Source organism: Hylobates moloch, unplaced genomic scaffold (assembly GCF_009828535.3).
Source record: "Hylobates moloch isolate HMO894 unplaced genomic scaffold, HMol_V3 SCAFFOLD_21, whole genome shotgun sequence".
In the NCBI taxonomy this organism is placed as follows: Eukaryota; Metazoa; Chordata; class Mammalia; order Primates; family Hylobatidae; genus Hylobates; species Hylobates moloch.
In genome coordinates this window covers 15,140,384-15,165,668 of record NW_026652296.1, presented here as the reverse complement: position 1 = coordinate 15,165,668, position 25,285 = coordinate 15,140,384, and the positions used below count along the sequence as shown (strand labels likewise).

The following is a 25,285-nucleotide window of genomic DNA, read 5'->3' as shown; positions in this document are numbered from 1 at the left end:
TAGGTATAGTAATCTTAGTTGGCAAGTTTTTTCTCACATTACTTTGATTATGTCATCTTACTCCCTCCTGGCCTGCAAGTTATCCGCTGAGAAATCCACTGATAATTGTATGGGGGTTCCCTTATATGTGATGAGTTGCTTTTCTCTTGCTGCTTTCAGAATTCCTTTCTTAACCCAGGCTTTTAACAATTTGATTAAATGTATTTCATTGGACAGGGTGATATGGAGGCCAGGGTCTTGGGTCTGTGTTAAGGAGTCTGGCTTTGCATGAGTAGACAGGTCACAGATTGCCAAGTACTTGCCAAATCCCATTTTCTATTCTTCTTGAGAAAACAGCTAGATTACATTTCCCAATCTCCTTTGCAAATATGTGGGACCATATGACTGTATTATGGTCAATGGAATATGGATTAAAATAATAAACTTTGCTTCTAGGCCTAGCCTTTTAAAAGCTTCTGTATGAGCTCCCATGATACCTTTCTTTCCCTATTGCTGGTTGGATGTAGAGGAACCAGTAGACAAGCCCCTGGGAGATGACAGAGCTACAGATTTAAGGAGCTACATTCCTTGAATTATGGCAGGGATGACTGTCCACTGACCACCCTCAGTGAAATGCATTGTGAATGAGAATAACCTCTCATGGGTTAACTGTATTAACCCCATGAGGTTTGCATAAATCTGCTTGGATATTTGCTCCAGCAATTAACCAAACTGGTTCATACATGGGTCTAACTGGGAAGGCAGAATTGGGCACCTCTGCCCATAATTGAATGGGAACAACTGTTGGGACTGCTGAGGATTGCAATGAGAGAAGTTAAGTCATAGGGAGGAAGTTAAAAAATATGAGAGGCCTCAGGTTGATGTAGCCATTTATTTGACAAAATCTTCAGGGTAAAGAGGTCAAGAAAATAGCAGAAAGGTTACCAGCTACAGCCAGTGGGTGTCCCAAGAAGGAAGTAGGCAGCACTCTTCTTAGACCAGATGGTCATCCTTCAGCCCACAGTAGTGATAAGCCAATGGAATCTAGGGGTTTAGCATTGATTTAAGGGGCTCTCTAGAAGAGAAAAGTTAGTCAAAAGTCAGGAATCCTGGGAGAAATCCATTTCTAAAATTAATAGCACCCTAGGCCCCAGATAAAAAAGGACAGCAATTCTTCTGTTAAATCAGAAGTTACCCACTTTTAAGCAATTTCCCCCAAGAAGTTTGCCAACTGAACAGACAGATAGATACCAGGTCTCCTTGGGCCTGACTGAGAGGAGAGGGCCCATGGAGAGGCCCAACTAAGGGGTCAGTAATTGGAACTTTGGATAAAGGAGGGATGTATGAACTGATGGGTGATGTGTTAAGGGAAGCAAAGGGAACTGAATAAGAGTGAAGAAAAAAGTAAAGGACCTCATGTCAGTGTCTTGGTTTATTTTGCAGTGAGGAGCAACCTAGGTTTGGAGATAGGAGGACATTGTCTTTTGCTGCCTATTTCTTTAACCAGGATTTTGGTGGCTGCAGTCTTTTGAATAGTGGGTAAGGACCAGTGATGAAGCATGCCCAGGCCCTAGCCTTCCCACCCCAACCAACTCACTCGTTGTCTAAGCAGATGTTTCCACAGTAGGTCCAGCAGCATGTATGATTTGGACGTACACAGGTCATTATTTTAGTACACCTTTTCTCACAGTACTTATATGGAGGCTGTACCCAGCACTGCTCAGTTTCTCTTATCATATCTAGGACTGAGATGGAAGAAGTTAGCAGGATCCGTCTATTCACAACTCAGGCAAGAAACTCTTTTTAAGCTTAACAATCCCTTCTGAAACTTGAGCTCCAAGCCACAAAGTATTTCTCTGCCTTCCAAGAAAATCCCTTCCTCAAATTATAACCAGTGTCTTGTCACAAGACCAACCTTGCATGGCCTGTGTTCCTCCATCTACATGTCCCTACAGCATTTCAGACTCTAAAGATAGGACCTGGGACACCCTGACCATATATGACACCAACCACCAAATTTATTCTCATGTAGCCTTAGATTTCAGGGCCTGCAATATCCTCTAACTCCAATTTCCATAGCCAATTTGCAGAATGGAAACTGAGCCAAGGGAGAATAGAAACTTACTTGTCTCCCCTTCTTTTTTTTTTTTTTTTTTTGGAGACAGAGTCTTGCCCTGTCGCCTAGGTTGGAGTGCAATGGCGCGATCCTGGCTCACTGCAACCTCCACTTCCCAGGTTCAAGTGATTCTCCTGCCTCAGCCTCCTAAGTAGCTGGGATTACAGGAGTACACCACCATGCCTGGCTAATTTTTTGTATCTTAATAGAGACGGGATTTCACCATGTTGGTTGGGCAGTCTCGAATCCCTGACCTCATGATCCGCCCACCTCAGCCTCCCAAAGTTCTGGGATTACAGGTGTGAGCCTCCATGCCTGGCCATTTTTCTCCCCTTCTATTTGTTTCCCTGATGATGCCACCTAAGCAGTCAGTTTCTCCATAAATTTCGTTTATTTCCCTGGCCCACAACCCTCCTGCTCAGTGCCTTTGTTGTCCACATTTTCTTATCATATGAACCCAAACTTTGACCCACTAAGGATCCTTTGTTTGTCTTTTCCATTTTTCATGTTCTAAAAGACTCTTCTTCTCCAACGAAATTAACGTGTTAAATATTACCCTTTTGGCATTCATCAAAGGCTCACCCAACTGAGGCACAAAGGTTCTGAAAATATGGGCTTGGAGAGAAGCTCTGTGTTGGTTTTTCCTCTACTGATCTGATATTGGAAAATATTATTTCCTGCTAGCTGGTGGAATATAGACAAAAGATATGTTCCCTTTTCACATACCTAGTGTTGCTTTCAGAGCTGAGAGAGAAAACTTGAATTGGGAACATCTAACCTAATCTTGCTTGAATATCTCTACTTAAGGAGAGATCCTTTAAAGGCTGATTCTTGAAATGCAGACCCTGAATCAGCTACGATAGACATCCCAGGACTGGGCAGAGCACCCCATCCCTTTTCACACCACCCACGGGGATCTTTGGTCCAGAGGCTTCCCAACACAGGCAGAAGCATCACAACTCCAGAGATGAACATGATGAGTAGAAGAATCCAGGGCTTCATGGTGCTCTCTCTGTGTGTTTGGGTTAAGTTCTGGCAGGAGACAAGTCTTTTCCCAATGCTGCTAGAGGTAGAAAATGGATTGAGGAGAATAGGGTAAGCAACAGGGGGAAAGTGCTTATGACTATCTTGTTATTCTTTCCCTTTCTAGTACCCAGTAGCATACCAACCAATTCCCAGGCTAGCCAGTGACTTCCCCAGGTTTCTTCTCATCTCATATTACATACCTCTTCCTTTGCAAAATTATTTCTTTTTAAAATGAATTGCTCCTTTCTGATTAAAAACAATAAATCCTCAGATTATACAATTTGTAAAATAAAAAATACAAAGAGGAAATAAATAAGCATTAGCAATTCCACCATCTAGAGATAATCAATATATGTCTATACTTTAATGTTGTAGTCATTATTTTTATGAAATTGGACACATCAAGTGTCCTGATATTTTAAAGCATATGTAACATGATGATATAAAGAAGTTTTAATGAAGATCCTAAGACAAAAGGTGCTAAAGCAATTTAAGAGGGAATTATAGATAACAGGACTTGAGAAAAGATGATGGCCAAGAACTGTTAGGGGACTCAAAACTTTAATGCACTAAGATGGTCCAAAGTTGGAGGAATTGTAGAGAAGATTTCGAAGGAGGTTTTATTGGTAAAAACCTTTGCTCATGAAAGCAGGAATGCTGCCTTCTATTCCAAGTTGAGAGAAAATGTTTTATGAATACTACTTATTGAGCTTGCTATGTGATCCCAGAAGTCTATGGGAACACAGTAGACTTGTGTTTGAATCATGACTGAAGACTTTAAAGGTTGACTTTAAATCTGGCCAAAGCAGCCTGTAGCAGCATAGAAGAGGGCTCTAATTTGTGAAGTATCTGAACTGTAAATGGCCAGACCGCATTTCATGTCTCCAATGAACCCTTGAAATCTCCCACGAAAGAGTCAAGACCAGAATCACAGAACCAGCTCATGATAGTATCTATTATACAAGAACTTTCCTACTACTCTTATTGGTCCATCCTCCCTCTACTCCCTAGGAGACAGAGACTTGCTTTAGTCCAGAGTGGGTGGAGGAATAGAAATACAAAGAGCCAGAGCGGGATGGAGGGGGTGGGCAGTGGGGGAGAGAGATTCACCACATCCTGTTCCATAACTGGAGCTTCTGAGGGAGGGAGGAATCCATAGTTCTGAACAATTTATGTAGTTGTGACTAATTTCATGGGCCTGCACATTTTACTTATTATATTGAGAAGATGTTTCATGACTGGAGAATCACATAAAATTTGTGGAGACCTACCTAAATTTTCCTCAAGAAGCAAGGAAATAAACTAACAATTCTGAATAAAATATACAGAGGAGGCAAACATATGCTCACATCATACAAGTCATGACAAGAATTCAGTCATACATATTATTATCGTTTCCTCATATCAAGACCTGAATAGTTTCAATTTCTTCTTGTTATAAAAATGTCCTGATGAACCTCCTTATAGTTAAAGCTTTGGTACATATATTGTTATTTTTATAGCATGAGTTAATGAAGAAAGATTTCTAGGCAAAAGACATTGTCTTTCCCAGACTTTGGATAATTGCCGCCACATTTTTCTCACTAAGGGTTAGGTCACATTTCCACCTACAGGATATCAAATGCATGTCCCTCCACCCCTTGTTCTACTCTAGGCGATACAAAGGTAATTTTCTTCACCACACTATTTGCTGATGGGTATTTTAAGAGGAAAGAACATGGGCCCTGGGGTCAGATAGGCTTGAACTAGAATCCCAACCCCACCGACTTTTAGCCGTGGAGCCTGGGCCAATCACATAATCCCCCAGAGCCTGATTTTCCCCATCCATATTACAGAAAAAAAATCAATATCCATCTCATAGGGTCACTGGGAAGATTAAATAATATGTATGAAACACTAAGCATAGGGCCTAGAATATAGTATATACTTCATAAATGTTAACTGTCAGCATTAAGCTCAGAATATCCTCCTCTGGATATTTGAAAACTATTTTCAATGACAATTTTTTTCTTTTTACTTTTTTTTTTTTACACTGAACATTTTAATCTGTTTAGAATCTACGCCTCTGTGTGTGGAGGGAGATGGAGTTCATTCACTCAATAAGTACTTATTAAGTGCCTAACTATATTCCAAGTTCTGGATATTGGAATATATTCCAAGTTTTGGGTATTGGAATATAGTGGTGAACAAAACAGACAAAAATCCTCCCATTCATACACCTGGCATTCTAGTTAAATAAGATAAGGAAATGCATAGATGGTAATCAGTGGTAAGGAGAAAAATAAGGAAATGGAAGAAAATAAAATAGCCTGCAGCTGAGTGACAGCTGAGGGGTAAGGGGAAACTGGAGTATGGGAACAGCAGAAAAATCTTAATAAAATGGAATAGCTAGACATTTTCTTAACACTGTAAAAATGTAACTATTGCAATCCAAAAGCCAGCATTCCACATTATAAAACTGAAAGTACTCCCATTAAAATTAGAAATAGGAAAAAAAGATATGCACGATTAGGACTACTTTTTAACATTATTTTCAAGTGTTTAAGCTACTATAATTAGAAAAGAGAAAAATTTGAATTAGAAGAGTGGAAGAGGAGCCTAATTACAATGGAAACTTCCCAGCCTTCTCCCATCTACCTGCCTCATTCTCTATCTATTGCTCTACCTTTCTAGAACAAAATAGAAAGGAAAATAAGAGTCAAAGAAAAGGATAAAATTCTGACATGAATTGCATGTAACAAGGCAGTGATTTTCCCTCTGCCTGAAAGTCTTTATATTTGTTCAGAAATTTTCAATGAAGCAAAAGAGATTTCTCTGTGCTGCCCAATGTGGTAGCCACTAGCCACACATGACTATTTAAACTCATTAAATTAAATCAAAATTCAGTTTCCAGTCATTTCAAGTATTCAATGGTCACATGTGGTTAGTGGCTATTGTCTCCAAATCTTTCTCTGATGCATCTCAATCCATTCATACATAGGATGATGGGAACCGTCTACATCAACCTTTGACTTCTTGTGTGTCCTATTTAACGTTCCTTATTTCTCAGGCGCGGAGCCTTTCCATCATCACAGAAAGTTCTACTGAACAATGCTGCTCTAGATGAATCCACCAAAATGACTCTGCTCAAAAGCAGAGGTAATACTAGAAAAATTTTAAAGGTGCCGAATTTTTCAGAGGAGACTTTGAAAATGTATTCTCTTCTTAGCTTCTGTGAAATTTGGAAGGTGAAAAATACAAGTTTTAGGCACATGTCGTTAGATGTATTGACTTTTAGACAAATCATTTTTAAGAGATTTGAGCAGAAGCAAAAGCAACAACATCTTAGCTTGGCAACTTCATCAAGTCATGCTTAGGTAAGCTGGCAGAGACACAGGTTCTTAACGGAGAAGCTTGGAGAGCAGGGATAAGCATCTAAGAGTAGAACCCCCCCGACACAAATATCTGATCTGATCTACAATTTAAGGGCTTCTCTTCTCCTTTCATTTCTCTCCCTAATCTCCTGCTCTTGCTAGCTAGCAATGGCAAGATACTCATTCCTTGAGCCTGAGTCCTTGAGAACCTCAGAGTGTTCTTCTGTTTATGTGAATATACCAGCACATGGCAAGACAGGTGAACCATGGAGATACTCTGTTATCTGCTTACAGCCGGGGATGCAAGGGATGAGGTAACTGGGTGAAAGTGGGCATGGATTGAAGTAGGCCTCTGGATTCCTGGTACCAGCCCTTTGCATAAAGAAGGAGGAATACTGATATACAGTGACAGGAACACCATAAATCCAAAGCATTGGGTTCCATGAGGCTGTTTCTTTGTATTCCAAAATACCACCCTAGACCCAAGTTTTCCAGAGCTTTGAAATCTGTTCATTCACACGGCCTCATTCTTACTCTAGTCTTCTTCATTTCTTACTTGTCCCTTGTCCCTTGCCCCTTAAAGGTGTTCAGGAATCTGAGGATGCCTAGTCCCCTTTTTTGCACACCCCCAAGTGTACTAAATGATCCCAGACAAAAGAAACATCATTATGCCCAGGCTGGGTACTTCTCATATACAGAGTGCTGTGAATTCTTTGGTCATCCTGAGACAAACTGCAGGACAATTCAAACAGTCCCCAGGATCAGAAAGGCAAAGAATTACTGCTCTCCACCATCTGGCTTTCCAGATAATGTTAAAGAGGAGAGTGTGCTGGATTTAGTGTCAGGAATGCTGAAATCTTGTTTAGTTTCTGTCCCTTTTACCTATGGAACCTCAGACAGCTCATGTCACCCCCTCTCAATTTTCTTATTTGAACAAAAGCGACAATAATCCCTACCTCACAGGAATAGTGACACCATCTGGGCTAGGAATTAATCCAAGCAAGCCACAAATAGAAGCTCATGTCTCAAGACCTTTATCCCCACCTACCTCTGAAGGTGTCTGAGTTGAGTGTCTGTAGTAACTGGCTGACAGCTCTTTTGTCTGGCCTCTTATTATGAAGTTGTTTGAAGTGGGGCTCGAACTGGGGGCAGAAGAGCAGAAAAACAATGTTCAAAGGCCAGGAACTTAATGGTGATTTTGGTGGTGACCGATTTTTAATTTCTACCCAGAAACTGTGTGTTGGCTGCATCACAGATTCTTTCCTTTGATATTCACCCATCCAGACGTACTCGATTTTCTTAGGTGCAGGTGGGATCTTCTGATAAGCTGGGAAGAACATTGTGTACCTGGATTGCAGCTCAGGCCACCCCCAGTAGACCCAAAGTACATGTCCCCAAAGTCTTTCTCAAATACATCTCAGTCCATTCATACGTAGGAAGTTGGGAACAGTCTACATTGACCTTTGACCTCTTGTCTGTCCTATTTGACATTCCATCTTTCTCAGTATTGATTCTCTTTTACCAATAAAATCCTAACATGATCTCCCACCAAATGCCCTCTGACTTTTATGTAGCTAAAAAGAGACTGAATAGGAAGAACTTTAGAAAAAGTAGATGACCACCTAGCAAATGAAGGAAGTGACGTGACCAAATCCAGCACCAACTTCTTGCCATGAGCTTGTTGGTTGAGGTGCAGAGGGATTTGTTCACCAAATGTCAGGGAAGGGCATTATATTGGGCACACAATACACATGATTTGGAGATCACTAGCTCATGAGAAAAGAGAACAGACAAGTGGGCAGGAGACAGGGACTTCCAAGGGGTAAACCTTCTCTCAAAGCCTGTCTGCAGGAATATTATATACAGTGACAGGAGATGTCAATATGAAATTCTTCCTAGGATACAGGCATACCTCGGAGATATTTCAGGTTCAGTTTCAGGCTACCATAATAAAGATAATATTGCAATAAAGTGAGCCACGTGCCCTTTTTGGTTTCCCAGTGCATATGAAAAGTGTGTTTTCCTGAAGTCTTTTATTTATATATTTATTTAAACTAGAAAATGAAATATTTAATAGTTGAAATTTGTTTCTCTGGAGAAGCTAGTAAAATTTGCAAACTTCTGATATAATATCTGTATATGTTTTAGTATACAACTGTACCTCTTTCATATTCTAAACAGTTTCTAATAGTTTTCTTATGATGAATTTCATTATTACTTATTAAAATATTAAAAAGTTATGTTTACACTATGCTCTAGTCTGTCAAGTGTTCAATAGCATTATGCATAAAAAATAATGTGCATACCATAATTTTAAAATACTTTACTGCTAAAAATTGCTAATGATTATCTGAGCCTTCAACAAGTCATCATCTTTTTGCTGGTGGAAGTTCTTCCCTCAATGTTGATGGTTGTTGACTGATCAGGGTGGTGGTTGCTGAGGGCTGGGGTGGCTGTGGCAATTTATTAAAATAAGACAACAATGATGTTTGCCACATCAATTGATTGATCCTTTCAAGAAAGATTTCTCCATAGCATGCAATGCTGTTTGATAGCATTTTACACACAATAGAACTTCTTTCAAAATTTCAGTCAATCCTCTCAAACTGTGCTGCTGGTTTATCTAAGTTTATGCAATATTCTGAATCCTTTGTCATCATTCCAACAATGTTCACAGCATCTTCACCAGGAGCAGATTCCGTTCAAAGAAACCACTTTCTTTGCTCATCTATAAGAAGCAACTCGTTATCCACTCAAGTTTTCTCATGAGATTGCACCAATTCAGTCACATCTTCAGGCTGCACTTCTAATTCTCATTCTGTTGCTATTTTCATCACATTTGCAGTGACTTCCTCCACTGAAGTCTTGAAAGCCTCGAAGTCATTTATAAGGATTGGAATCAACTTCTTCCAGACTCCTGTTAATACTGCCATGTTGACCTCCTTCCAAGAATCATGGTATCTAGAATAGTGAATCCTTTCCAGGAATTTTTTAATTTACTTTGCCCAGATCCATCAGGAAAATTACTATCTATGGTAGCTACAGCCTTATAAAATGTATGACTTGAAAGTCAAAATTATCCCTTGGTCCATGGGCTGAAGAATGAATGCTGCTAGCAGGCATGAAAACATTAATCTCTTCATACAGCTCCATCAGAGCTCTTGGGTGACCAAAATCTTTTTTTCTGAGCAGTAGGTCTCAAGAGTGGGCTTAAAATATTCAGTATGCCATGCTGTCACCCAGGCTTTGCTGTTTCATTTATTGAGCAGAGCATGAGCAGAGTTAGCACAGTTTGTAAGGGCTCTAAGATTTTTGAAATGATAAATGAGCTTTGGCTCATTATTACTTTAAGTCACCAGCTGCATTGGCCCCTAGCAAGAAAGTCAGTCTGTCTTTTGAAGTTTTGAAGGCAGGCATTGACTTCTATCTATGAAAGTTCTAGATGGCATCTTCTTCCAATATAAGGCTGTTGTGTCTTCATTGAAAATCTGATGTCTGTTGTAGCCACCTTCATCAATTACAGTTGACCCTTGAACAAAATTGGAGTTAGGGGTACTGAACTGCACAGTTGAAAATCCATGTATAGGCCAGGTGCGGTGGCTCACGCCTGTAATCCCAGCACTTTGGGAGGCCAAAGTGGGCGGATCACAAGGTCAGAAGTTCGAGACCAGCCTGGCCAATATGGTGAAACCCCATCTCTACTAAAAATACAAAAATTAGCTGGGCATGGTGGCGGGCACCTGTAGTCCCAGCTACTCAGAAGGCTGAGGCAGGAGAATCACTTGAACCCGGGAGGCGGAGGTTGCAGTGAGCAGAGATCGTGCCACTGCACTCTAGCCTGGGTGACAGAGCGAGACTCCATCTCAAAAAAATAAAATAAAATAAAATCCATGTATAACTTTTGACTCCTCAAAAACCTAACTACTAATAGGCCACTGTTTTATTTTTAACTTTAGAGAAAGGGTCTTGCTATGTTCCCTAGGCTTGTCTCAAGCTCCCCGCGTCAAGCGATCCTCCTTCCTCATCCTCCCGAGTAGCTAGGACTACGGACACACACCACCATGCCTGAAATGTTCTTTTTATTGAGATGGGGTCTCGCTGTGTTGCCCAGGCTGGTCTCAAACTACTGGCTCAAGCAATCTTCCCCCACTCAACCTCCCGAGTAGCTGAAAGTATAGGTGTGCAACATCATGCCCGACTAATAGCCTACTGTTGACCAGAAGCCTTACTAATAACATAAACATTTGATTAACACATATTTTGTATGCTATATGTATTTTGTATACTATTTACTCTTACAAGAAAGTAAGCTAGAGAAAAAATGTTATTAAGAAATCACAAGGAAGAAAAAACATATTTACTATTTATTAAATGGAAGTGGATCATCATAAAGGTCCTTGAGGATGTATAATGAACCCGCACAGTTCAAATCTGTGTTGTTAAAGGACCAACAGTGTCTTAGCTAGATCTTCTGGATAACTTGCTGTAGCTTCTCCATCAGCATTTGCTGCTTCACATTGCCCTTTTGTGTTTTAGAGAGGGCTTATTTCCTTAACCCTCATGAACCAACCTCTGCTAGCTTCAAATTTTTCTGCTGCAGCTTCCTCACTTCTCTCAGCCTTCATAAAATTGAAGAGTTGGGGTCTTTCTCTGGACAAAGTTTTGGCTTAAGGGAATGTTGTGGCTGGTTTGATCTTCTGTCCAGATCACTGAAACCTTCTGCATATCAGCAATAGGGCTGTTTTGCTTTCTTATCGTTCCTGTGTTCACGGAGTAGCACTTTTAATTTCCTTCAATAACTTTTCGTTTGCATTCACAACTTGGCTGTTTGGTACAAGAGGCCTAGCTTTCAGCCTATCTCAGCTGTTAACATGCCTTCCTCACTAAGATTATTTTTCTAGTTTTTTATTTAAAGTGAGAAATGTGGGACTCTTCCTTTCACTTGAACATTTAGAGTCCATTGTGGGGTTACTATTTGGCCTAATTTCAATATGGTTGTGTCTCAGGGAATAAAGAGGCTGAGAAGAGGGAGCAAGACTGGCAAATGACCAGTCAGCGGAGCAGTCAGAACACACACACATTTATTGTTCGCCATGTCCTATGGGCACAGCTGGTGGCACTCCAAAGCAATTACAATAGTAACAACAAAAATCATTGATCACAGATCACCTTACAGATATAATGATAAGAATAATAATAAAGTTTGAAACATTTTGAGAATTACTAAAATGTGACACAAAGATATAAGCACATGCTGTTGGAAAAATGGTGCCAAAAGACTTGCTCAATGCAGGGTTGCTGCAAACCTTCAATTTGTAAAACACGCAACATCCATGAAGCAAAAATTAATTAATAAAGCAAAGGGTAATAAAATGAGGTATGCCTGTATGTTGAGTGCACTGAGGGGCAGGAAGTATGTCTGAACTCCAGGGACTTGGCTGAGAAAGGTGAACCAGTACAGAGACAAAGAGCTTTGGAACCAAGGTAAAAAGGTGTGGGAACAAACTGAAGGAAATTTTGACAGGGACTGAAAATGGTGCCAAACCTAGAGTGACTGAATTATGGATTTCTAAGACATTTACTTATATGGCAGTAAAATGATGTTCCATGCATGACTATCATAATCTTTTGTTCTGTGTGGCCCAGATGCTGGAGATCCTTGATGGTCTATCTGAGGAGCATGGTCACTAATGAGCAGCTGAGGAGTGCCAATGACTCCTGTCACTCATGATTCTGGATCAAGCTTTTTAGGATTTCTAAGACATTTATTTACATGGCAGTAAAATGATGTTCCATGCATGATGATCATAGTCTTTTGCTCTGTGTGGCCCAGATGCTGGAGATCCTTGATGGTCTATCTGAGGAGCACAGTCCCTAATGAGTAGCTGAGGAGTGCCAAGGACTCATGCCACTCATGATTCTGGATCAGATTTTTAGGACAATCTGTACACTCTTCTATTTTAGTTAAGAATTTCCCAGTGCAGTATCTGAAATACTGTATCCAATAATTCTATATCCAGCAAAACTATCCTTTCCTGATGAAGGTAAAATAAAGACATTCCCAGAAAAACAAAGACTGAGAGAGTTTGTTGCTACCAGGTCTGCCTTTCAAGAAATACTAGAGAAAAGCTTTAAAGCTAAAAAGAAAGGACATCAGGTAGTAATGAGATCTACATTAAGAGATGAAGAGAACAGATAAAAGTAATTATGTAGGTAAATATAAAATCTGATATTAATAATTTTTAACAGATTGGAATGACAACTGTATAAAACAATGATTATAATCATTCAATTGTATTGTTAGGCTTAAAATATAAAGATGTAATATACATGAAAAATAGCACAGCCAGGCATGGTGGCTCATGTCTGTAATCCCAGCACTTTGGGAGGCTGAAGTGGGTGGATTACCAGAGGTCAGGAGTTTGAGAACAGCCTGACCAACATGGTGAAACCTCGTCTCTACTAAAAATACAAAAAATTAGCCAGCCGTGGTGGTGGGCACCTGTAATCCCAGCTACTCAGGAGGCTGAGGCAGGAGAATTACTTGAACCCAGGAGGCGGAGGTTGCGGTGAGTCGAGATCGTGCCATTGGACTATAGCCTGGGCCACAGAGTGAGACTCTGTCTCAACAAAAAATAAAAGGAAAGAAAAATAGCACAAAAGATGGAGGAAGGCAGGCATGTAAGTATAGTTATGATCATCCAGTTTAAATACTTTCTAAGTATTTTTAAGTATGAGAGCCATGGATTATTAAGTAGCGTTATTTGTTTTTCAGACATATGGGATTTGCTTTTGGTATTGATTTTCTATTTTCCTGCATTTTCAAAAGAAAACATTGTATGGCATTAATGATTTGGAATTTTTTAGGCTTTCTTTGTAATCTAGGTCATTGTAACTAAGCACTCAAACCTGCTCAATTGGGCCGGGTGCAGTGGCTCACACCAGCACTTTTGGAGGCAGAGGTGGGTGGATCACTTGAGTCCAGGAGTTCAAGACCAGCCTGGCCAATAAGGAGAAACCCTGTCTCCACTAAAATTACAAAAATTAGCTGGGTGTGGTGGCGCAAACCTGTAATCCCAGCTGTTCGGGAGGCTGAGGCATGAGAATCACTTGAACCCAGGAGGCAGAGGTTGCAGTGAGCCAAGGTAACACCACTGTGCTCCAGCCTGGGTGACAGAGTGATACTTTATCTCAAACAAAAAAACCTGTTCAATCTACAACTTTATATAGATAATTTATTTTCATTTATTGAGGCCATTTTGTGTGCCTGTGTGTGTGTACACATATATACAATTGTTAAGATTTCTTGATCTGTTTTTCTTTACCAGTATAAAATATTCTTGTCTAAATTGTGTCATGTCCTCTATGTTGAATGTTAATTATATTATATGATATTTAAATTGTTATATCATCTTTCTTTTCAATTCATATTTGGTGGGGCATCCTTTTTTATTCCTTTATTTTAAATTACTTGTTTACTTTTGGGAAACCACATATAGTTAAATCATTTAAAAATTTTAGTCTGAGAGTCTCTGTCTTTTAATAAATGTCTCTAACCCATTTACCTTTAATAAATATTCTTGTAGAAAACAATGTTATGTTAAGGTCTATCTCTGGCATCTTATTTCATTTTTTTTTTTTTTTTTTTGAGACGGAGTCTCGCTCTGTCACCCAGGCTGGAGTGCAGCGGCGAAATCTCGGCTCACTGCAAGCTCTGCCTCCTGGGTTCACGCAATTCTCCTGCCTCAGCCTCTCCGAGTAGCTGGGACTACAGGCACCCGCCACCATGTCCGGCTAATTGTTTTTGTATTTTTAGTAGAGACAGGGTTTCACCGTGGTCTCGATCTCCTGACCTCATGATCCGCCCGCCTCAGCCTCCCAAAGTGCTGGGATTACAAGCGTGAGCCACCACGCCCAGCCTCATATTTTTAATTTATCACACTTTTTAAATATTTGTTTTTATTTCTCTCTTCAGACATCTGTTGGATGAATGAAATATCTTCTATTATTTTAAAAGCCATTATTGTATTCTGATCCCTTAGAGGATTTTTATTTAAGCCCACATTACTTTTCCATATAGTCTTAAAGATTTCCAAAACTTCTAAGGTTTCCTAAAATAAGACAGCTCTTTCAGTATGCTAACTGTTCCCTTTAGTTTACCTTCTGACCTTGTTGATATTTTCTAGACAGTTTTTAGTTCATGATTATAATAGATATTGGTGTTTTATTCTCTTATGCTTTCTATCTCTTCCTTCCACTTTCTCCTTAATCCCTAAATTTTTTGACAACACCAAACTTTATGAATTGACGTCTCACTGTGCAAAATTGTTGACATGGCAGGCCTGCAGTTGCTATCTTTAAAAGTCCTGCTTACAAGGTTGGCTCTTGGTTGGCATCCATAAGCCTGAATTTTGAGAAAGTTCCCATTGTTCTCAGAACAAACAAATATGGCTCACTGTGCCTCAACCATTTGTACAAACAACTTGGTTTATGGTAGATATCTGCTTTTATTTTGGGAGTTTGGAATTTTGGTGCATGCTAGGCAGAAGCTGCTATATGACCAGGCCCCAGTAGAAACCTTGGACACTGTGTTTGTCTCTCATGAGCTCCCCTGGTAGACAACACTTCACACATGTTGTCACAACTGATTGATGGGGGAATTCAGCATGCCTTGTGTGACTCCACTGGTCATTGGCAGAAGACACTTGGAAGCATGCACCTGATTTCCTCTGGACTTTGCCGCTTGCACCCTTTCCCTTTGTTGACTTTGCTTTTTAGCCTTTCACTGTAATATAGCTGCAAGAAAAACTATATACTGAGTCCTGTGAGTCCTCCTAGCAAAGCGCTGAACCTGGGGATAGCCTTGGGAACCCCCAGCATATTCACTCATATTGCCCACATACTTTTGCATAGTGGTTCTAGATTTATTTTCCTAGTGGAGCACATCCTTCAAGCAGGCTTTCAAAAAGGGTCTTTGTGTGGTAAGCATTCTGAGGCTTCATATGTCTTAGAACAATTTTATTGTGCCCTCATAGTTCAGGATGTAAATTTTCACTCGAAAAGTTTTTACCTTAAACATCTTGAAAATGCTACTCTATTGATTTCTTGTCCTATTGTCACTATTTGAAAGTCTAATCTCAGTCTGATTATTTTTCTTCTTTGGGTGATATGTTCTTTCTCTAAAGAATGTTTTAAAATTTCTTTGTATTATTTGATGTTCCTACATTTTATAATGTGGCTAGATATGCAAGTTTTCTTTCTCGATTCTTTTATGATCATTTCTAGTCTGCGATCTTTAATAGTTCTTTAATTTGGGGGCAAATTTAATGCATTGTTTCATTAAATATTTTTTAACCTGCTAAATCTTTTTCTTTTAGAACTACTATTTGGATGTTTACACTTATACCTCTCACTTCCACATAACTTAATCTTCCTTTTTATTTTGAAACAAAGTAGCAGAAAAGCTGAAAGTACAGTAAAAATAACTTTTCCCTGAAACATTTGAGAGTCAGTTGCTTACTGGTGCCCAGTGTATATGTGTATGTGTTTATATACATTTATATATGAAACAGCTACCTTTTCACTCAGGAATTCTAGCTGTCTTAGTCTAAAGAAATCAAAGATTTATAAATAAAAATGCTCAATATGACATTCTCTAGATTATTAGTAATTAGTACAATACAAATACTTGATTATTAGCATTTAAGTGAGAGCTGTGCAATTATGAAAATCCACATTTTGAGAAATACTTACATGATTAAATAAGGGTGGCAAAAATACGTAAAAAAGTTGTTTATATTAAAAGGATTGTTTATATTAAATATGAAGAGAAATTAAAAGATAATGCAATGAAACATCAGTTAATTCTAAGCAACTCTTTTTAAAAATATATTTTTTCTTTTCTTTTTTCCATAAAATATTTTGTAATTAGAAAGCAGAAATAAATGATATCTTTCATTCTATCAGCAAGAACACAAGACTGGTTATGTGAGAGGAGGAGGCGTCATTCCTGCGGAAGCCCTATCCCACATGAAGAAGGACAGGGCCAGGGCAAGCAAAAGGGGGAAGCAAGGACTCTCTTGCTCTGCTCCGACTTGGCCAGTGGAGGCAGCGAGGGGCTGAAGATCATTCCTTCTTTCTTTCCTTCACTGTCCACAGGTAGCTCTGCAGGGAAGTCTGTGACAACCTGGCCAGACTTAGGGCTCGTGCTCTGGTCAGAGTCATGCCATCCCAGACTCTGCTGCCTGTCCTGGTTCTCTGTGTGCTGCTGCTGCTGCTGCTGCAGGCCCAGGGAGGATACCATGGCAAGAAGAGGATGCAGAGTATGTGATGGGCCGCTGGATGGGTGAGGGGGAGTTGGGTAGGGGGAATGGAGGGCCTGTGTCCAGTCTGAGTAGGACCTAGGAGTTGGAAACTCTCTGCATATCCAGCTCTGACCACAATGTTGTGTAGACTCCGGACTGTCCCAAACCATGGCCCTCCAGCCCCTTAGCTGGCCCTGGGAATAGTAATGGGAACGAAGAAGAAACCTATATATTTTGCTGTTCCTTCTCAATACTTAGCGAGAAATGGCACATCCCATAGTGAAAGGTGCACCAGGGCTGAGAATCCAGTGAGAAAGCAAGACAATTATTATTTGATTTATGCACATTTGTGAGGAGTAAAGATTCAGAAGTGGTTATGATGGTAGGTGTAGGTGTAGAATAGGTATAAGTGTAGGGAAATAGGACATAAGCAAAAGTTGGGGTACACAGAGCCAAGTTAAGGTTATCATCAAAGGAGCAAGGAGAGTGGTGGTGGAAAGGGAACTAAAGAAGGGGCAGGAAGACTAGAGACAGTGACAGTGAGCAGAAGAGAGGGAGAGACAAGAGGCAAGTTGATCCTCATCTCTGAGTTCTACTTTTCAGAGACTAGGAGCGAGTTTGAAAGGTGTCTCATGCTTCTTTGAGCTCTCAGGATCAGACTGTAGATTCTATGGTGGTGACTTCACCAAGGTCATGACTAGTAAGGGAGATGGAGTTCTGATTGCTGGTGTGTGGAGAAGGTCCAGGAAGCCCAGGCATTGTGGTCTATTGGGGTAAGGTGTACAGTGGAAAGACAGGATTTAAAATATGACCAATCACTAGGATTTGGTGATGGGCAGGAAGGTAGTTCTATGAAGAAGGAATCCAGGAGTATCATGACTGAGACCTGGGTTCAAGGGTCTTGGAGGAGGCTTCAGCTTGAGAAAAATGTTCTCTAGGAAGCTGCATTTATTTACCATTCTATTCTCCTTGTCAGAAACACAGCTATCCCCAGAAATCAAAGTCTGCCAGCAGCAGCCTAAACTATATCTATGCAAACACTTATGTGAATCTCACCGAGACTGTCAAGCAAATAACATATGCTGTTCTACCTACTGTGGGAATGTTTGCATGAGCATCCTGTGAGTGGGAGAGTGGGCTGGGATGTGCATCCTGCTTCCCAACTCCTCTATCCAAGACTGTGCCCACATCCGAAGCACAAGGACCTCAAGTCACCAGCATAAGAACATGAAGAGGAATGCCTCCCTCTCTACTGTCTTGAACCCCTTGTCCCTGTCAAATAAACCAGAACAAATGCCCAGGGATCCTACCTCTTTCACTGCCACTACAGGTGATCATTGAGAGCCCACTGTAGCCCCCACATATGCCCCATTCGTCTTGTGTCCTGGTGTTCGATTTCTCTCCCTGGCTATGCTTCTCTACCCTCTCTCTCCCTCTTTGGCCCATGTATCCCTGCCAGCCCTCAGGAGGCCCAGCCCCTTGCTGTTTTGTTCACTGAACCAGTACTCCCAGGGGGAGGAACTGCCCATGTGCAGCATCTCCTGATGCTAAGGAGAACATTTCTCACCCTGGAGACAGAAGGACCCATTAAGCGTGAAATGGGTGGCAGTTAGAACCCGAGGTAAAGAGTGGGAGGCCCCCAAGCACAGCTTTGGTCTCCTTAGCCTTGGTGCACCCCCATCCTATGCTCCCCAATCTCTCTGTAAGTTTCAGATTACTGTCTATTTATCATTAGGGTAATGAGTCCCAGGAAGTCCAGCAAGCCCAAGGTCACAAGAGAGTGACAGGATACGATGTGGCTGGAAGAGGGTGTTTCCTCTAGGCTCACTTTTTGCTCACTTCTCTCCATTATCTGAGACCAGAGGTATACTAGTGAGAGTGAGTGCCTGCACCAACCCCAAATCTCTTCCTATCCAGCACCCACCAATATGGCTATTCGTCTGATGGGACCCATTTTGGTCCTCAGGATCTGACACTCCAGCACCTTCCATTAACTGAATAGTCCCTATCTTTCCCAAGCCCTCTTCCTTAGGAGCCAGTTCATTCTCTTTTATTTAGATCAAGAGGAACACTAAGGGATGTGGAACAGGTGGTTCATGCTGCTGTTGCTAAGGAGTAATTGGCACAGAGTGGCTATTGGTCTTCCCTGTCATCCTACTGTGAGTTGGTGGAAATTAATCAGTGTGGTACAGAATCTCCTACTCTGTGCAATCACAACTCCTCTGAAATGATCCTGGGGATAGATCCAGGGTTGGGTCACATGTAGCTAACTGGGACATGAAGCCAAATGTGAAGAAGTTTCAAGAGGACAGGCCATGCCCAGAGGCAGGTGTGCAGTGTTATGCTCCAGTCTAGTGCTTCTTGCTGGGCCATTCAATGAAAGGGACATCAGAGAAGAAAACTTCCCCCATCAGACCAGAGGCCGTGAGCCACCTCTGAGGCATCACTGGGCTCTGGGTATCTCAGGCTTGTCTTCACCTTTCTCAAGAGCTTCCCTTAGACAAGGAGGTCTTAGGAAAGAGATCATGATCAACCACCAACACAGACATCATCAGATGTAGTCTGTGGGCTGTAAGGGCATGATCTCCAAGAGATCTTATTTGGTGTTTCATCGGATAGCCTCCCTTACCAAGCATCCTCTCAAGCCACCCCCAAACATGCCCACTAGACACTACAGGCATGTCTTGTTTTATTGAGCCTTGCTCTATTGCACTTCACAGCTCTAGTGTTTCATACAAATTGAAGGTCTGTGGCAACTCTGCATCGGGCAAGTCGTCTGGCACCATTTTTCCAACAGCATGTGCTTACTTCATGTCTCTGTGTCACATTTTGGTAATTCTCAAAATATTTCAAAACTTGCTGGGTGCAGTGGCTCATGCCTGCAATCCCAGTACTCGGGAGGCCAAGGCAGGTGAATCACCTGAGGTCAGGAGTTCGAGACCAGCCTGACCAACATGGTGAAACTCTGACTTTAATAAAAATACAAAATTAGCTGAGTGCGGTGGTGTATGCCTGTAATCCCAGTTACTTGGGAGACTGAGGCAAGAGAATCGCTTGAATCTGGGAGGTGAAAGTTACAGTGAGCTGAGATCTCGCCATTGCATTGCAGCCTGGGCAACAAGAGAGAAACTTCATCACAAAAAAATTTCAAACTTGTTTTATTATCATATCTGTTGTGATGATCTGTCATCCATAATCTTGGTTATTACTGTTGTAATTGTTTTGGGGCACTATGAAATGTGCCCTTAAAAACGATGAATTTAATGGATAAATGTTGTGTGTGTTCTGACTGCTCGAACAACTGGCCATTTCCTCGTCTCTCTCCCTCTCCTCAGGGCTCTCTCTTTCCTGAGATATAACAATATTAAAATTAGGCCAATTAATAACTCCACAATGGTCTCTAAGTGTTCAAGTGATAGGAAGGGTTCTATGTCTCTCACTTTAAATGAAAAGCTGGAAATGATTACAGTTAGGAAGACATGTCAACAGCCAAGATATGCCAAAAGCTAGGCCTCTTGTGCCAGTTAGCCAAGATATGAATGCAAAGGAAAAGTTGTTGAAGGAAATTAAAAGTGCTACTCCAGTGAACACATGGATGATAAGAAAGCAAAACAACCTTATTGCTGATACGGAGAAAATTTTAGTGGTCTGGGCAGAAGATCAAACTAGCCACCACATTCCCTTAAGCCAAAAACCTAACCAGAGAAAGGCCCCAGCTCTTTCTAATATTATGAAGGCTGAAAGAGGTGAGAAAGCTACAGAAGAAAAGTTGGAAGTTAGCAGAGATTATTTCATGAGGTTTAAAGAAAGAAGCCATCTCCATAATATAAAAGTGCAAAGTGAAACAGCAAGTGCTAATGTAGAAGTTGCAGCAAGTTACCCAGAAGATCTTGCAAAGTGATGACGATGTCTACACTAAACAATAAATGTTTAGTGTGGAAAAATCAGCCTTCTGTAGGAAGAAGATGCCATCTAAGACTTTCATAACTAGAGAGCAAAAGTCAATGCCTGGCTTCGAAGCTTGAAAGGATAGGCTGACGTTCTTGTTAGGGACTAATGCAGCTGGTGACTTTAAGTTAAAGGTAATGATGGTCATTTACCATTCTGAAAATCCCAGGTCCCTTCAGAATTCTGCTAAATCTACTCTGCCTGTGCTCTATAAATGAGACACCATCTTGATGATAGCACATCTATTTACAACATGGTTCACTGAATATTTTGAGTCTACTTTTCACACCCAGACACCTTTTGAGTCTACTTTTGACACCTAGACATCTACTGCTCAAATACTCAAATTCAAAATACTACTGCTCATTGACAACATGCCTGGTCACCCAAGAGCTCCAATGGAGATGAACAAGGGGATTAATATTGTTTTCATGCCTGCTAACACAATATACATTCTACAGCCCATGGCTCAAGAAGCGATTTTGACTTTCAAGTCTTATTGTTTAAGAAATACATTTTATAAGGCTATAGCTGACAGTGATTCTTCTGATGGATCTGGGCAAAATAAATTGAAAACCTTCTGGAAATTATTCACCATTCTAGATGCCATTAAGAACATTCATGATTGACAGGAGGAGGTGAAAATATCAAAACTAACAGGAGTTTGGAAGAAATTGATTCCAACTCTCATGGCTGACTTTGAGAGTTTCAAGACTTCATGGAGGAGGCCACTGCAGATGTGATAGAAATAGCAAGAGAACTAGAGTTAGAAGTTGAGCCTGAAAATGTGATTGAATTGCTGGAATCTCATGATAAACTTGAATGGATGAAGGGTTACTTCTATTTTTTTAAGAGATAAGATCTCACTCAGTTGCCCAGGCTGGAGTACAGTGGCATGATCAGAGCTTACTACAGTCTTGAACTCCTTGACTTTGAGCTGTGTTCCCACCTCAGCTTCCCTGGTAGCTGGAACTACAGGCATGCACTACTGCCCTTGGCTTTTTTTTTTTTTTTTTTTTTTTTTTTTTGTAAAGACAAGGTCTTGCTAAGTTCCCCAGGCTGGTCTCAAGTTCCTGGCCTCAAGTGATCCCCTCCTACCTGGGCCTCCCGAAGTGCTGAGATTATTATAGGCATGAGCCATGGCACCCAGTCAAGGAGTTGCTTCTTATGGATGAGCAATGAAAGGGGATTCTTGAATTAGAAACTTCTCCTGGTAAAGATGCTGAAAACATTTTTGCTACTTGGGAGGCTGGGGCAGGAGGATCACTTGAACCCAGGAGTTTGAGGCTGCAGTGAGCTATGATCCTTGCCACTGCACTTTAGCCTGGGTGGTAAGGCAAGACCCTGTCTCTTAAAAAAAAATAGCAGCTCCTCATCCATGAAAGTTGTATCATTAGACTGTTGAAATGACAACAAAGGATTTAAAATGTTACATAAAATTATGATAAAGCAGTAGTGGGATTTGAGAAGATTGACTCCAATTTTGAAAGAAATTCTTCTGTGGAGAGAAATTCAAACAACATCACATGCTACAGAGAAATCTTTCATGAAAGAAATAGTCAACTGATGCAGCAAACTTTATTGTTGTCTTATTTTAAGAAATTTCCATAGCCACTTTAGTAACCACCACCCTGGTCAGGCAGCAGCCATCAGCATTGAAGCAAGGCACTCTACCAGCAAAACAATTATGACTCACTGAAGGTCAGATGATCACTAGCATTTTTAGCAGTAAAATACTTTTAATTATATATACTGTTTTTAACATATAATGCTATTGCACACTTAATAGATGATGGTATAGTGTAAACATAACTTTTATATGCAGCAGAAAACCAAAAAATATTTTGTGATTCTCTTTATTGTGGCAGTTGGATCCGAACTTGATCTCCAAGGTATGTCTGCATTAAGAGAGGCAAAATTAGCCAGGCACGGTGGCTCATGCCTGTAATTCCAGCATTTTGGGAGGCCGAGGCAGGTGGATCACCTGAGGTCAGGAGTTTGAGACCAGCCTGGCCAATGTGGTGAAACCTCATCTCTACTAAAAATACAAAAATTAGCCAGGCGTGGTGGCGCACACCTGTATTCCCAGCTACTCGGGAGGCTGAGGCAGGAGAATCACTTGAATCTGGGAGGCAGAGGTTGCAGTGAGCTGAGACTGCACCATTGCACTCCAGCCTGGGTGACAGAGGGAGACTCCATCTCAAAGTAAACAGAAAAACAATGAGAAGCAAAGTTACCTGCCAGGGGCCACATGGAGAGTAACCTTCCATGTCCAAATCCAGTGCACTTTGCCATGTAAACACACTATGGGTGCCAAACTGCTCTATTTCCTGTCACTGGTGCAAGTGCCATGAACCATGAATTTTACTAGAAGCAGTTGCTCCAATCACTAGTGTCCTGACCTATGTTCCAGAGAGCTCTCTGGACAGCCTACCCTGCCCCAGGGAACTCAGAGGCTACACCTAGAATATTGCAGCTGGAAAAGGTGCCCATTTGGTTATGACTGTGTGTTCTGTCTTATATGGAAGCATCTGCATACCTCCATATTATTTAGAGTAGGGTGGTAAGGAATCCTGGAAGACTTTGAACTTCATGGAGATATAGGAGGAATCAAATGCATATTCTGCCAAAATCTGGATCTCCAAAATGTTAAGTCCTAGTCATCAGAGAACCATAGATGAGGTCTGGCCTGTTGGTGACCAAATGCATAGCCTTATGGTTCCCACTGCTTTTACAGTATTTGTTCTCTTCCTATGCTCCAGATATGCTCCTTCAAGATGTGAATGCAGATGGGAGGACCCTAAAAGGATGCTCCCCACCTCAGATATCATGGTATTGGGCAGCTCCTGCCTCATTTCCATACTTTGGCCACAGCTGATGCTCACAGTGAGTCCATACTGATGCTGTCATTAGCAATATGTGCCCCACCCCAACCTCTAGTTCATCCTAACAAACCTAGGATGCCTAAATCATGCAGTACAGAAAGTTATCTGAAATGCAAGGGTTGGGTTTAAGTGCTGAGTGTAATATCTGTCACCAAGAAAAGTCCATTAGCCAAAAATATAGTTAAAATAACTATGACATGAAGCATTCAAGGATAGTCTTCTATCCAGAGGAAGTCTCTTATAACTCTTCCATTAAATATACATTCTTTAGGATTATACCCATCAGTTAATATGTCCAGTGTCTTAACTTGGGAAGAGTTCACTTCCTGAAAATTTTTAGTGACAGATGCTAAAATGTAGAAGTAAGTATCTGAAAGGGCACTAAACTTCAGATTTCTGAGGCTGTTCTGGATCATTGTGGCTGGTACATGGTGACCCCTTGCCATGTTGATTCAAGTATTCTATTATTTAAAGTCTTCTTGGATTATAGTTTTTTAATTTATTTATGTTTTAATTGACAAAAAATTATATATATCATGTACAATACATTTTGAAACCTGGATACATTGTGGAATGACTAAATCTAACTAATATATGCATTACCTCACTTATTATGGTGAGAACACTCAAAATCCACTCTCTTAGTAATCTTCAGGAATACAATACATTAACTGTAGTCCCCATGTTGTACAGCAAATCTCTTAGCTTACTTCTCCTATCTAACTGAAATATTGTATCTCCAACATCTCCCCAACGTCCACCCCTCAGACCCCAGTAGACACCATTCTACCTTGTTCCTGTGAATTGAATTTCTTTAGATTTCATATTAAAGTGAGATTATGTGATGTTTATCTTTCTGTGCCTGCTTATTTTACTTAACATAATGCTCTCTAGGTTCGTCATGTTGTTGGAAATGACATGATTTCCATCTTTTTGAAAGCTGAATAATTGTTTATATATGTTGATGCTTCCATGTCTTGGCTGTTACGAATAACACTGCAATGAACATGGAGTGCAGATATCTCTTTGGCATACCGATTTTATGTTCTTTAGATATATGCCCAGTAGTCTAATTGCTGGATAATATGGTAATTCTATTTTTATGGTTTTTTTAGGAACTTCCATACTATTTTCCATATGGGTATACTAATTTGCATTCACACCAACAGTGCACAAGAATTCCCTTTTCTTCACATCTTTGCCAGCCCCTAGGATATTCTGTCTAACTGATAATAACCATTCCAACAGGTAGGTGTGAGGTGATAACTCATCATGGTTTTAATTTACATTTCTCTGATGATTAATGATGTTGAGCATTTTTTTTCATCTACCTATTGGCTATCCATATGTCTTCTTTTGGTCCTTTGCCAATTTTTTAATCAGGTTGTTTGCTTGCTGGTGAGTTGTTTGAGTTAGTTACATATTTTGGATATTAGCCCTTATCAGATGCATGGTTTCTAAGTATTTTCTCCCATTCCATAGGTTGTCTCTTAACTCTGTTAGTTGTTTTCTTTGTGGTTTGATATTACCCCACTTGTCTATATTTGGTTCTCATTGCCCAGACCAATGTAATGGAGCTTTCCTTCTATGTTTTCTTCTAGTACTTTTACAGTTTTAGGTTTTACATTTAATTATTTAATCCATTTAGAATTGATTTTTGTATATGATGTGAAA

The 25,285-nt window shown here is 40.5% G+C and overlaps 2 protein-coding genes across 2 annotated transcripts; one reads left to right on the top strand and one right to left on the bottom strand.

Moving 5' to 3' along the window:
- Nucleotides 1–852: 852 nt before the first annotated feature.
- On the bottom strand, nt 853–18,170 carry WFDC9 (WAP four-disulfide core domain 9). Its single transcript, XM_032142611.1, has 5 exons — nt 18,089–18,170; nt 7,523–7,616; nt 3,007–3,155; nt 1,577–1,724; nt 853–1,054 (listed from the first exon to the last, which is right to left on the bottom strand). The coding sequence occupies exons 3-5, from the start codon at nt 3,095–3,097 to the stop codon at nt 1,024–1,026; spliced, it is 270 nt and encodes an 89-aa protein (XP_031998502.1). The 5' UTR covers nt 3,098–3,155; nt 7,523–7,616; nt 18,089–18,170; the 3' UTR covers nt 853–1,023.
- On the top strand, nt 16,622–18,082 carry WFDC10A (WAP four-disulfide core domain 10A). The gene is made up of 2 exons (XM_032142613.1): nt 16,622–16,796; nt 17,755–18,082. The coding sequence occupies exons 1-2, from the start codon at nt 16,697–16,699 to the stop codon at nt 17,901–17,903; spliced, it is 249 nt and encodes an 82-aa protein (XP_031998504.1). The 5' UTR covers nt 16,622–16,696; the 3' UTR covers nt 17,904–18,082.
- Nucleotides 18,171–25,285: the final 7,115 nt, after the last annotated feature.

What these genes read in the sequence shown, in the direction of transcription:
- WFDC9 (XM_032142611.1), bottom strand. Translation starts at nt 3,097, where the DNA reads ATGAAGCCCTGGATTCTTCTACTCATCATGTTCATCTCTGGAGTTGTG. An exon ending in CCTCTGGACCAAAGATCCCC is followed by an intron (nt 1,725 to 3,006) that starts GTGGGTGGTGTG and finishes CTTCCATCTCAG; the next exon opens with TCCTAGATATGATAAGAGAA. An exon ending in AACATCTGCTTAGACAACGA is followed by an intron (nt 1,055 to 1,576) that starts GTGAGTTGGTTG and finishes TTTCTCTTCTAG; the next exon opens with AGAGCCCCTTAAATCAATGC.
- WFDC10A (XM_032142613.1), top strand. Translation starts at nt 16,697, where the DNA reads ATGCCATCCCAGACTCTGCTGCCTGTCCTGGTTCTCTGTGTGCTGCTG. An exon ending in TGGCAAGAAGAGGATGCAGA is followed by an intron (nt 16,797 to 17,754) that starts GTATGTGATGGG and finishes TCTCCTTGTCAG; the next exon opens with AAACACAGCTATCCCCAGAA.